Source organism: Hoplias malabaricus, chromosome 9, assembly GCF_029633855.1.
Source record: "Hoplias malabaricus isolate fHopMal1 chromosome 9, fHopMal1.hap1, whole genome shotgun sequence".
NCBI lineage: Eukaryota > Metazoa > Chordata > Actinopteri > Characiformes > Erythrinidae > Hoplias > Hoplias malabaricus.
The window spans coordinates 34,654,562-34,669,016 of record NC_089808.1 but is presented as its reverse complement, the minus strand read 5'-3'; the positions used below and the strand labels follow the sequence as shown (position 1 = coordinate 34,669,016).

The following is a 14,455-nucleotide window of genomic DNA, read 5'->3' as shown; positions in this document are numbered from 1 at the left end:
GGAGGGGGCGCCAGTCTTTCACAGGGCACATTCACTCACACACACACCTATGGACACTTTTGAGTCGCCAATTCACCTACCAATGTGTGTTTTTGGACCGGGGAGGAAACTGGAGAACCCGGAGGAAACCCACGCAGACACAGAGAACACACCACACTCCTCACAGACAGTCACCCGGAGGAAACCCACACGGACACAGGGAGAACACACCACACTCCTCACAGACAGTCACCCGGAGGAAACCCACGCGGACACAGGGAGAACACACCACACTCCTCACACACAGTCACCTTGAGGAAACCCACGCGAACACAGGGAGAACACACCACACTCCTCACAGACAGTCACCCGGAGCAGGACTTGAACCCACAACCTCCAGGACCCTGGAGCTGTGTGACACTACCTGCTGCTCCACGGTGCCACCCTCCACCACTGAATGTTATAACATAAACAGTATATATCCCAGATTAAACTCTTATTTAAATATACAGTGTCTTAACCTAAAGCCTATACATGTAGATTAAATAATGTCAAAAAGCACAGTACTGTGATCAATCCTTCAGTCTTTAAATTAACAGATCTATCAGCTTAAATACGGCCAACTCTGATCCACAGCCAACTCAGTCTGAAATGGTGCTCTTCCTGAAAAGGAATGTAAGAAGTGTTTAACAAAATAAATCTAGTGTGAGAAACCGGTAATGTTTCCATTATTAATATAATTGTATTCATTTATTTATTTAAATGTTAACAGTTTTCTGTCTGGCTCCGCCCGCTGCGCTGGCATTGGCCAGAAGTTTGTTCATAACCAGAGCCGTGTAGAGAGTTCTCCATTCACATTGTTTATATCTTCCACTCGTATTGCGTCTGGCACCGCCCCTTGTCGATTTCGCTGGAGGAAGCTTATTAATATTCATTAGGAGTTTGGCGATGGCCCGCCCCCATGAGTGTGGGGCTCGGAGCAGCCAATCTCGGGGGATTTGTGTTAAGCCTGATTAATATTAATGACCTTGTCGCTGATAGTCGTGAGCACAAGTTCTTCACTTTCTTTGTTAATTACTATCATATATCATCATACACATCACTTATTTAATCATAATATAATGTAGTCACATTAAAGCAACAGCCAACCTTTCCCATTCGCCGTGAGTCCGAACTATTAACCAATCCCAGCGCAGGGGTGAGAGGCTCGTCTGAAAACGGGTGGGAAAAACAGGCTTCCTCCGACAGCTGTGTTTCTGTAACTATCGCAGTGTTGCCCCCTTCGCCCCCCACCCGGTGGTAGCATGGCGTCCGGCGAGGAGGACGGAGCGGTGGAGGAGAAGGAAACCAACAACAAGAAGAAGCGCACGAAAGGCGCCATCATCATCGCATGGCTTACATTCTACAATATCGCCATGACGGCCGGGTACGTGCTCCACTCTCCCGTTCAAATAAAAACGACCGTTACATTCTCTCCCAGTGTTGCCGTTTATAGCTCCCCGCTCTAACGGTCGTTAGCCGACTTTAGTAAAACCACAAGGGGCTTAAATAAACCGGCGAAATGTCGCTCGACGTTTTTCTGCCCCTGGTGTTTGACTACCAGTCGCCGTGTGTGGGGAATAACCGAAGGGGGAGTTTTCCGTGCCTGTTCACGATTCTCTTTCCAAATACGGTCGACTCGTGTGCGCCCCGCTCTCCCGATAAGTTTAGCCGCACTCTGATACTGGAGCTTCGCTTTAAGAGAGTCCCCTCCACGCTCACGTTCGAACGTTACGTTAATAACGTAGACATGAACCGTTATGTCACTGTTTAAACGTAGTTATACAAACAAGTTTAAAGTTTATTCTGTTTGTACAGTACATTTATTTTAATCACGTTGCTTACAAAATGGATTTACAACAAGAAAATAAAAATATTAATAATCGTCTTGACACTCAGGGTTCCTTCAGTAGTTCAGTAGTTTTAGGGTACACTTGTGTAACTTTAAGGGGGCATGCCCTCTCCGACCCTACTTTTACACAAGTGAACACAGTTCTGGGGTCAAATGGCACATTTCCACTGCATGGTACGTACATTACTCAACTCTACTTGATTTGGCTCTTCTAGTTGGGCACCTGGGGTCTGGTACCTGCAACCGGGACTTTTAGTACATGCTCGCCTGTGGTTCCAAGCGGTGAAACATGACATGTAGAGTTTTCAGGGTGCTGATTGGTGGCAGATGATTGTCACTCTACATGAAGAAATGCAGACATCAGAGGACTGTTTTTATTCCGCACACAATGGCAGCGTGTAAAATTACACTGGTTTTGGTTTGTTTTGTATTTTTGAAGAGGTTCAAATGCTCCTAGCTTTAGTGGCTGACGAAGGAATTCGGCAGTAGCCGTATGGTGCAACAGCGAATGAAAAACCTTCATTGATTTCTCTGAAGTGATGCACAGAGTTGTGTTTCGTTGTTGTGGTTACCGTTATTCACTGTGTTTTACAATGTCGCCAGCTATATTTTGGGGGGTGGTGTGGGGTAGGAGGGTTTAAAGTTCTGTTATAGTTAAAAGAAACCTATCCGATGGTTATGGACCATGCAGTGGAAAAGCACCATTACTTAAACTTCTTTGGAATGCTTTGATCCCAGTATCACAAGGTTCAAATACCATATCAAAGTGCTTCCATCTAAACAGCCTTTAAATGAGAATCAGCCACACATTGTGCAGCACAGAGCAAAGTAGAGTAAGAGTTAGGGTTAAGCCTTATTTTTTATAAAGCCTAGACCCTAAGAATAGAGTCTTCAGGGGTTCTTTACTTAAAATCCTCCACCAGCCATCAACTAAACCCCCAAACACTCTCATCTGTTCTTCAGAATGTCATATTTAGAAGTTATTTCCAAGACAAAATCCTATGGCTTTAAATGTAGTTTAAATGCGACACTACATCTTTATCCTCTCATCTCTATATTTTCGTTTTCATTGAGTACATGAATGCATGAATACACAGAAGGTAAAAGTAGCCCAAATCTGATTTAATGATCAAAATTATGTTGTTTATTTCTGCTGTTCACACGGTCTATATATTCATTCATCATCTGTAACCCTTATCCAGTTCAGGGTCGCGGTGGGTCCAGAGCCTACCTGGAATCATTGGGCACAAGGCGGCAACACACACACTCACACATTCACTCACACCTACAAACACTTTTGAGTCTGTGTTTGTGTTTTTGGACCGTGGGAGGAAACCGGAGCACCCGGAGGAAACCCATGCAGACACAGGGAGAACACACCAAACTCACAGTCACTCGGAGCGGGAATCGAACCCACAACCACCAGGCCCCTGGAGCTGTGATCTTTATCTGACATCAGTGTGCACATATCATGCTCCTAAACAGACCCATATTTGCAAAAGAACAATGCTTCAGGCTCACTGACCAGAAGCCAATGTCTGCCTGTTCCATTCTAAGCACTTTTTAACAGTGAGTATGAAAAACAGGATATAAATGAAAGACTTAAAAGTTCACAATTGTAATCAAAAAACACTTTTTATTAAATTTAGATGATGTTTCCTCACCATTTACTGCTTTTCAGTCTGTGTGCGCCCTGGAAACCAGTGTAATGTGTTTACGAAGCCCCAGGGTCTCTAAATGAGCCAAAAAAAACAACGGTCTTGGTCCGGGTATGCTAGGCTTCCTCTCTCTCTCTATCTTTCTCTACTCATGGCTGAGGCATCTGGAGTTTTTTAGACAACGGAGAGAACTCCAAACATTGAAAAACACAAATCGACATGAGGATATTGCTCTATTCCTGATCCTTAGGTGGGTAGAGTTGTCACAAAATCGATAGTTCAGTAGTTCTTATTGTCTTATAGTTATGCAGTTCTTGTTTCCTGTGGTACCAGAGGTGCTGAAGGGTTCACAGATCTCCCAGACCACACCAGGTCACCATAATTAGCCTACATGCTAATAAACAGAAAGATAAAACAACAGCAACATGAGGAATGGCATCAGCAAGAGTAGCAACAGGTCAGTTGCGACTGGTTCATTCATTATCTGTAAGCGCTTATCGAGTTCAGGGTCGCGGTGGGTCCAGAGCCTACCTGGAATAATTGGGCACAAGGCACCCTGGAGGGGGCGCCAGTTCTTCATTTGTGTAAACCTACGAACCATTGTGTTTTTGGACTGTGGGAGGAAACCGGAGCACCCGGAGGAAACCCACGCAGACACAGGGAGAACACACTACACTCCCTCACAGACAGTCACCCGGAGCGGGAATCGAACCCACAACCTCCAGGTCCCCGGAGCTGTGTGACTGCGACACTACCTGCTGCGCCACCGTGCCGCCCGTTGTAAAAAGCAAAAAGTTACGTATGGAAATATTTCCTATAACCAAACAAAACTGCTGCGCCATGAAACCCACACAGCCCAGAAGTGACTCACACACAAACAAATCATACCAACACTTACCTTAGCCTTAGGCAACACTTACCTTAAAAGCATAAACTAATTTGTGACTTTCCATCAAACCGTTCGTTAGTAATCCTCATGTTTGTGTAAAGAGTACTGGCAAAAGGTTTACAAAGAGTACAACAAATTAAAAAACAATTATAATGTGATCCCTGTGTAGCTTAGGCTCTCAGCTTTCCAGTGACATGTCAGTTAAATGTATAGACCAATCAGGGGCCATGTTATTGTGATGCACACCCAAAGAGGGGGGACAAACACAGCATGCTTCCAGAGCGCAAGAGAGACGACACAAATGGTTTTATTTGCCAGCCACAAGCTCAACAAAAAATAAGCAAGACAATAAACATGTTTTCAAAGCTTAGATTTCCTTCAGTAGCTGTCTTTCTCCCATTGAGACCATTTAAACACAGGAGGTGGTGTGAGGAAGTTGTCTCGTTCTACAGCAAATCAGGGTGAAGCTCCCACTTTTCAACAAGTCTGCCATTTAACGGTACAGAGCACTGGGTTAGAAACAAGAGTAAACAAAACAAACAGAAAAAAATCTTAACTAAATTGCGCTTTTTTGCTGAAGAAAGATAAATAAATAAAAGCATTTAAGCATTTTTAATAAAGGCATGTATGTTGACATGCATTTGTTTGATTGGTTTATTTTTTGTTGTGGTATCGAAATTGGTAAAGAGAATCGTAGAATGTTCGTGGTATTGGTAACAACTAATACATTTCTGGTATCGTGACATCCCCATAGGTGGGTAATGTTGACTTATTATTGCTGTTTCTGACCCCTTAAAGTTGAAATGTCTTCAAACTCAGGAGATGGCTAATTACATTACTGAGAGTGCTACAAAACTATACAACTCTAGTTACAAATAAGTTTCTGTGGTAATTCAATAATGGATAAAATCTTAGAGACAAGTTAAACCTCAGCCACGTACAAACAACAGTCACATTTTCCCCTCAAACACACTGTTCCACATTAAAAGACGCGGAGCTTCTGAACGTAAACAAACCAGAATGAACAATGTTTCCCCACCGTCATAGGCATACTCATTTAATACCATGAATATAATAAACATGTCTGTAATTTTTATTTAATTATACATGTTTTCTAGGTGGCTGGTGTTGGCTCTGGCAATGGCTCGGTTCTATCTCCAGAAAGGCACACATAGGGGCTTGTACAGAAGTATAGCAAGGACACTTAAGTTTTTCCAGACATTTGCTGTGCTAGAGGTACATACTCCTTTTCATTCATTCTCTCTCTCTCTCTCTCTCTCTCTCTCTCCTATATTTAAATATCTCTTCCTGCTTCACTTTCTATTATTTGGACTGTGATTGTGTTAGAAGCATCCACTAGAAATATACATTTGTTATGTTTCCATAAACCTATCCAATACGTTAAACATTCCTTCTCTGTGATGTCTTTCAGGTCGGGCACTGTGCAATTGGTATGTATGTTTTAAGCAGCATGTGCACTTCATTGTATTCTATTATATTTGGGAATAAATGTGTTTGTCACGTGTTTAAAAGGAATTGTGCGGACTTCAGTGATTGTGACTGGGGTTCAAGTGTCCTATCGGATATTCATGGTTTGGTTCATCACTAATAGCATCAGACAGGTGAGTGTAAACCTGCAAACACAGAAATGGGATATTGCTTCCCATTCTTTAGAAAAAGAGGTGCAGTGGAACCTCAACCTACGAACTTGATCCGTTCCGTGACCCAGTTCGTAAGTGGAAAAGTTCGTTTCTCGAGTCAATTTTCCCCATTTAAAATAATGGAAAAGCAATAAATGCGTTCCAGCCCCCGCCCCGAAAGTCACCCTTTCTGCACTGATATATGTTTACAACACTCTCAAATTAGTAAAAGAAAATACATGTAGCGTTACTAAAAATAAAAGAGAAATACAGTGGTAACATTAATAAAAAAGAAATAATAAAGTTTTAAGTGGTTACACATCGCTACCTTGAAGACGTGACGACTGGCTGGAGCAGTAACATAGGCACTGGCTGTATGACGGGAGGTGGGGGGTGGGTGGAATAACGGAGAGTAGGCGGTGAATGTGGGGAGACGAAGCGTAGATACGGCTTAACTTAGCACGAATTTCGATGTCTGCTATTTACACTAATGCTAAATTGCTAAAGCTACAATTTGCTAATCTTAAAAGCTCACTCAAGTCTGGGGGCGCTGGGAGACTCGCCTATTGGGGTCAGTGGCCATTTCCAGCCGCCGGCTCGGAGGAGGCTCGGGTTCGTTTCTAGAGTCGTGGTTCGTTGGTGGAGGCAAAAAATATTAAAATGGCCGGTTCGTATCTTGGAAAGTTCGTTAGTATAGGCGTTCGTTAGTAGAGGTTCCACTGTATTGGAATACCATTATAATTATATCAGGATCAATTCTGAAGTGTTGAATATGGTTTTTACACTCAGTCAAAGATGTTGTTTGATGTTGTTGACACTTCTTTTTAAAAATGAATGAAAGAATTTGAATATTTTAGTCATAATATAAATCACTGAATTTGGGCTTTACTCATTTGTAACTTCACTTTTACACAGCCCCTTCAATTTGCTCTGGATGAGTACGACTGCCAAATGCTGTGAACAACAGTTTGAGAGTTAATTGCATTTCATCACAGGTAGCTGAAGAAAACAGGCAGAGCCCCAAACAATTCTTTAACACTGAGACTGTAAATACACCACATGGGACCTGTGTGAGAGAACGGATGTGAAATGTGTTATTTGTCCTTCTCGTAACTTGAGGAATTTAGTGTTGCCCCCTCATGTGGTGAAACTGAGCATGAACACAGGAGGAGGAATTCCTGTAGAGCTTCTTGTGGACCTACAGCTTTTAAAATGGTCAGGTTAAGCTCTTAATCCTGGGAATCTTGCTCTTACTACCAAAGGGCTGTTGGCAGCTTTGGGTAAGGACTGAACAAAGGAGTACAGTTGACCATCGGAGGGGGTCCTGCAAAGGGTTGATAGTTTTCTCCTTTACAGTCATTTTTAGTAAGTCGTTTTTACCACCAAAACATAATGATGTCGTGTAGTTGTAATAACTGAGGTGTTCATCTATTAAAGGTTCCCTTTAAAACCATTTTGAAAAGATTATGTTTTAAATTTGGTGCCTTCAACTACTACAGCTAAAAATAAACAGTAGTTTATTGTTAGACCATTTGCTTATGAACACTGTTTACTGTTTCTTCAGGTCCAGAATCAGGAGAGTGTATTGTTGTTTCTGGTGGTGTGGACAATCACTGAGATCACACGTTACTCCTTCTATACCTTTAAACTGCTTAACCATCTGCCATACTTCATCAAATGGGCCAGGTGCAAAACACACCGCATGGGACCTCCCAGGAGTTCCTGCATGGTTCTGCTTCTTTGTAGCACGTCATTTGCTGGTCTTCACTAACACTGGTTAGAATGTCTGGTTTGCTTACGTCAGTTACTACGACACGTATGCTTTAAAAACCCATTCTAGTTTGGAACATTTAGTAAAGCAAAAAAGAAGCTGTAAAGGGGTTCGATAGAGCTGACGTGGACGATTTGTAAAAGCATCAACACATTCTGTTCCCCTGACACCATGGCTGTAACGCCATTGGTCAGTTTTCACCTTGTTTCTGATTTCTGCGAGTACTTGATTTATAAACTGGGGTAAAAATACAGTTACTCTGCCACCAAACAAGCTTCTCTCATTCTACAGAGGGCCGTTAAATGTCAATTACAATCTTAAGCATGTGGTTTTTGACTAATATTTCACCAATTCCCAACAATTCCACACCACGGACAGTAGGTGCCTCTATGGCTTTATCCAAAAAGTGGCTTACGCTACATTTGGGCGGCATTATCACCATCTTATAATTCTCTGAAGTAATTATTAAATTATTCTCCTACACATCCAGTTTGTAAGAATGCTCGTGATAAACCAAAGAAAATGAAGTTAGTTTAGAGTCTATTCAGGGGCTAAGAATTTCTACTTCCACACTCTGTTCATACAGATTCTCTCTATATAAAATTCTTGAAGTTTTGTGTATATTTTTATGCGAATCTTGATGTGGCCCCTTGTGGAGGACCGATGTTCAGCTGCTCCTGTTTTTAAGACTCTTTTGGGCATGGAATGCCTGTCCACTATTAGCATCTCTCCCCTACATGCACACACACACATCCGTCCTTAGCCCTAAGACTTCATTTTCCCATGAGCCTTGTGCCTCAAAGTCCAAATTTTTACACCTCTGAAGTCCTAAACATACAGTGCCTAAATATAGAGCCCCTTATTTTCAGCTTGCTCTCTCTTCAAGTGCTGGAGAAGTGATTTTATCTGTGTGCGTTGCTCTGAAACGAACGCAATTAGATTCAGTAATATGACTTTTTAGATGTTACTCCTAAATCATCCATACAACACCATTACGATCAATGTAATCACATCCTTTAGTTTAGAGATTAGCTCGTGTTTCTGGAATGAGTTTCTTCATTGTTGGTCTTGATTCAGTGTGCTAAGTCAGCTAAAGCATGTCAGCTGTCCGCAGTGAGGTCATCAAGCACAGTCTAATATTTGCCTGGCACTGGTCTACACAGGGGTGATCAAACAGCTGGCATTATGTCAGCTGGAATTAGGCTTGTGCAATGTAACGATTTGATTATCCCTTCACAATCACACACTGTCTGATTATATTTTACTGTAGAAAATGTTCAGAAAATGTTTTTGGGCTTATTATTTTTGTGTTTAATTGGACTGGTGTACACTAGAGTACTCTTTTTACACTCTGGTTCTTAAGAGTACGTATTGAAGTTAGCTGGAGAAAATATTTGTACCATATTCTATATCTTTTTGTTGTATTTTACACAGTTCTACAGTGAAAGTGGTACCCCTTTAGAATAAGACTACACTTATTAGAGTTTATAAATGGTTAAATATCTAGTTATTAATCTATTAATAGTCATTAATAATTTGTTATAACACACAGACTGAAAGGGCAACAGTGACCTATTGTGTGCCAAATAGTGAACCTCAGATCTTGCCGGACACTGACCTGTCACTTGTCTAAATGAACCCCGTCAGCTCCAGCACATATTTGTTAATACATTTAACCATTTAATGAATTAAGCACCAACAACAGTGTCTTTTTATTAATCACTGATGATGTTGTGTACGTTTACATGTGAAATGACCAAACTCACATTCTGTCTTAGCTTTATCTTGATGCTTTCAGTAGTAGACAAAAATACGTCACGGTTACACTTCCTATCTCTATATTATAAATGATTGTTAATGAACTTTAATGTGTTTACAACCTAATTAAAATGATAATTTATGTTTTTTTAAAAACATTTATAAACCTTTATAACTGTAGTCTTTTAGGGAACACAGTTGTACATTAAACCACTGTTGTTCCTTTTAAGGTACATTTAGTGAACAATAATACACCTGTACACTCTTTTTCTGACAGTGTACGTTATGGCTGTGTCCAAGAGTATTGTACAAGTCCATCTTGCAGACACCCCCCTCCCACTTATGCAGTTATTTTGTATTGCAATGGGTTCTTTGCCCAAAAGAAAACAAAAAAATCACAGTTATAATGTTCCAAATCCCTTTAAGTGTTCTCCCTGTTGTCTCCCACTTTAGTTCAAGGTTATACCTGCCAACTACTGAAATCTGTTAGTGTGACGAGCACAAATGGGCTGTACCCTCTAGCACTTAAGAACAAACAATGACAGCTGGAGTTCAAACACTGATTTCAGACTGAGCATATGAAATTGCTTTCTGAGTAAAAAAAGATGAACTACTATGTGCTCCAGTGATTGGTCTTCTCCATTAAAAAGTGTCAGAATCAGTGTTTACCCTTTTCCCTTTGTTAGTTAAAGTAACAAGGTCATTTTATTTAAAAATGGAGGTCATGGCAGTGTCACCGTCAGCCATGTTTGACAGTCTAAAGCCATTTTCACTTACGAACTCCCGAATAAGTCCAGAGAATTAGGTCCAGACGTTTCACACAAGTTCAGTACAGCCGGAGATTTCTGGTGTCAGACATGTTCTCACCACTGGTTCTAGCTGCAGATTAAAAACATATGGCTGGCCTCAGATGTCTTGATATTCACATGTTAGATATCCTCAATGTGCAGTGTGTAAACATTAGGGGGCTCTATTAGCAGAAATGGAATATAGTACATGTATTTATCAGTGTGTGATAACCTGCTTTCATTAGCTTCGATCAAGCTTTTCATATCTACAAAGGCAGCTTGGACTCCTTCACAGAAACCCCTGTTTGTGTACAGTAAGCTGAGCCTAAACTAACCATATAAAACACACTAACCAATTGTGATGTGTTGGTTTGAAATGCGACCACGTGTTTTTCAAATGTTTTGAGAGCCCTAACAATTATCTAACATATTTACCCTGTTTTCTCTTTTCCTTTCTTAGATACAACCTGTTCATTGTCATGTATCCTCTGGGTGTAATTGGTGAGCTAATGACCATTTATGCTGCTCTACCATACGTTCGAAGATCGGGCATGTACTCTATGAGGCTCCCAAACAAGTACAATGTCTCCTTTGACTATTACTACTTTCTCATCATCGTAATGCTCTCCTACATCCCACGTAAGAATTTTTGTTGCTACTAATCATCCTCCCACACTTTTTCCACTTTGTCCAAAAGCTCAGTTGAAATCCGAATCATGTGTGTAACATGTAATATTTACGATGCTTGTGATAGTGTTTTAAAGCACATATATTTACTTCTGAAGAGACTTATAGACTATGGCATTGCTGAACTTTGTTTTGCATTTGCATTGAAGCTGTAAACAGTGTTTATGCCACAGTTTGAAAAACGTAATTTCAGGACAATACCAGTGTCTAATTTGCAGAGAGTATAAGTTAACTCATTGTGGTTTTGAAATCAGAACCAGTCTTATAGGGTCAGTCATCTTCAAGGACCCTCCATTTTCTGTTTAACCACAAGCTGAAACGGCGTTTTGTATCATAAAGGAACTGTTTGGGATCTTATTTTACAGGCTGATCATATTTCCTAGAGGATCTACTCAGCATTGAGTGCTAAATTACAAAGGGACAGTGTCAAACATTGTCTTACGTTACGTTAAATTCTCCAGGTCTTAAGATTTCAGATCCTAATTTTTGTTATTTCTCTTACAGTGTTTCCTCAGCTATATTTCCATATGCTGCGTCAGAGAAGAAGAGTGCTTCATGGAGAGGTTGTAGTGGAGAAAGACGAGTAGAAGGAAGACCATCACTGACCACTAGGTAGCAATAAGTCACTGCCCAGAATATCTCCACAAAGCCTTCAGTCTGTGGTGAAGAACGATAGAAAACATCAGACTGTACCACTCTTTCTACAGGGGTATCCCAACCCTAAACCACTGAACAAAGTACCCATCTATAGATCATTCATATCTCTCCTCAGCTACTGAGAAAAGCTCCAACGTCATCCTTTTCATTTGGATAACACTGATATTATCATCAACTGCATCCATTTTGCATAAAATTATAAAACCACCGATGAGGAAACCGTTGGCTACGTTTCCTCCACTTCATCACAAACCTGGACTGCCTTTGGATTACACTTCCTCTGTTTTGGATATTTTATTCCTTACATAAATAATCATCTGCATTTTGGACTGATCCTCACCTTTGTACTGGAACGCTATCGTCCCTAGTTTGGATATATCTCACCTTCGACTGGACATCTTGGTTGGATGAAAAAATCTCTCCTCTAAATAATTAAATTGCTGTGTTTTTTGCCTTTCAAAGAAAAGGTAAAATAGCCATCTAGCTAAACATCTCTGCTGTGGTATCCTTTCCTTCTATTTCTAGTCAGCTGAAATGGAAATAGCCGTTCCTATATTAGTTGCAGCCTGCTGATACGCTAAGGATGTTATTTTGAAAGTTGTGAACTGGTTCATTTATGGCGAAACAGATGGAATAGGATAAATCAAGAAAGGTTCGAAGGAGGTGAGCTCCTGAACTGAGCTTGCTATACTGGGTGGAAAAACGACAAGGTTTTGTGTAGAACATAAGAGTTTCATAAACAAAAAATAAATATTTTCTCCTGAGATTGATGTTCACTGAAAAGTAAAGTGGTGCCTGCACATCGGTTGTATATTAAAGATGGTCCAGCCTGGTCCAATTATATCTTCAGCATCTTATAGGTTCAAAAATAGCAACATTTTTTTTTTTAAGTAGTTTTCTGCCAGGACTGTTGTTCTTGTTTTAAATGTAAATACGAGTGTGGTGTCAGGACGAAGGAAAAGAAAAATGTTGCAATATTTTTGAAATATTTTTTTCGTACCTCGACTGCACTATGACTCTTTTTTTGTTGCTTCAATGTTTACATCGCGATATGAAGTTTGGAAAGTGGTGAACTCTGTTCAGGGATAACTAGGGCTAAAAGCTGCTCAGTGTTGGGTAACTCAAGGACTTAGTTAAAACCGATCTGAACTCTGACTTGCCTTCTTAGTCTTCAAAGCATCTGTGTTTTGTTATTTTTTGGGTCATTCCATGTCAAATTGCTTTACTCTGACAGTCTTTGGTCACCCATCTTGGAACCACATTGGCGCCACCTAAGAAATAGGGTCCATCTGAAACTGGTGGGATGATATTAATTGACTTCCTGTTTAGTTGTAACAATTATCAGCAAGAAATAAGATGTAATTATATTTGTATTTTTTCTTCTTCTATAGAAGTAATTTCAAAACTAAAATGTCAGCCTGTTTACCCGTGTTACTCTAGTTTTGGCCAAACCTCTAAATATCTGCTGTTTACATTAAAGTTTAAGAAATCTGAAAATGAACTGACACCTGGGAGTCATTTCAGTTAAACGCTCACTTTTTTGGCATTTGTTTACACCCACTGCTATAGTCTGCGTACATTTCTTTTTTGGCCAGATGTCTAGTAGTTTATCAGAAGGTCTGATATAATGGGGACCCGATTAGAAAATACAAAGTGATATGAAATGCCTTGGATTAATTTTGTGGCAACATCCTGTGAATATAAAGTAAAACGTCAAATATCATGTTTCAGTACTGTTCGTGGTCAAACTAGAACTCAATGTGAACCATTTTTATATGATTTTAATATCAATCCAATAAGACTATTAAGTTAAAGTTGTAATATAAAGAACATATTATTTAACATTTGCCGTAGTGCACTGCTGCTCTTCACATGGGCGACTAATGTATGATTCAGAGTTTGGGGAGGCCCACCACAACTGTAAGAGTCTTTGGGCAAGACCTACATATGAAATGAGATGATCATTCTGGATATAAGCTTATGCTAATTACCATAAATGCAAATTTACAGAGGGCCAATCATTCATCCTTACATGAAATATTCATTAAATATATTAAGCTTTTTATTGCCTGCTTTGACAAGAAGCATCCTCTCCCAGTAAAATCACACTGCATTTAATCGTACCAAACTTAAATGGTAGTTTTTGCCGTTGTATCCCTCTTTATACGACCTACAGTTATATATCTCAGCCTCTAGAATGTGATCCAACTTCCCTTACATATAGTTAGAAAACATAATCAAATGTTCTTATACACCACCCTCTGTGACAACAGTGATTTGAGTGTCGATGGTTACTTCCCCGCTGATTTTTCAACACGGCTAAACCTGAGAACACATTTTTACTTTGCATTTGAGATCAGTTTGTAAACTCTGACAGCGGTGGTTACATTGTGTCCCATTGTCTCTTCCATTCAAAAAAATTTGGCATGAAATGACCCTGTTGTTTTGGTTTGTTTGTTTGTTTTTAAGACCTTTTATTTAAAAAAAAACAATGCTGTTCTGAGCAATTTCTTTCTCTCTAAGGTGCTAATATAACATCATTATATTCTTCTGTGCAGCTGAGGAGAAAAGGGGTTACAGACAAGGAGCACAATTCATAACGTGAAATGCCTCAATGACAATGTGAATACTGAAGATGGGTGTGTACGTTTCATTAAGTGCACTGCGAGTTTTTAAGTGTATTAAATAAACACCATGGTAAAATAGAAGTATAAATAATAAGGAAGAAAAACAATAA

At 40.1% G+C, this 14,455-nt stretch overlaps 1 protein-coding gene across 1 annotated transcript; it reads left to right on the top strand.

Moving 5' to 3' along the window:
- Nucleotides 1-1,262: 1,262 nt before the first annotated feature.
- hacd1 (3-hydroxyacyl-CoA dehydratase 1) lies at nt 1,263-14,438 on the top strand. Its single transcript, XM_066681142.1, has 7 exons — nt 1,263-1,405; nt 5,536-5,653; nt 5,850-5,868; nt 5,951-6,039; nt 7,622-7,743; nt 10,835-11,013; nt 11,566-14,438. The coding sequence occupies exons 1-7, from the start codon at nt 1,284-1,286 to the stop codon at nt 11,646-11,648; spliced, it is 732 nt and encodes a 243-aa protein (XP_066537239.1). The 5' UTR covers nt 1,263-1,283; the 3' UTR covers nt 11,649-14,438.
- The last annotated feature ends 17 nt before the right edge of the window (nt 14,439-14,455 follow it).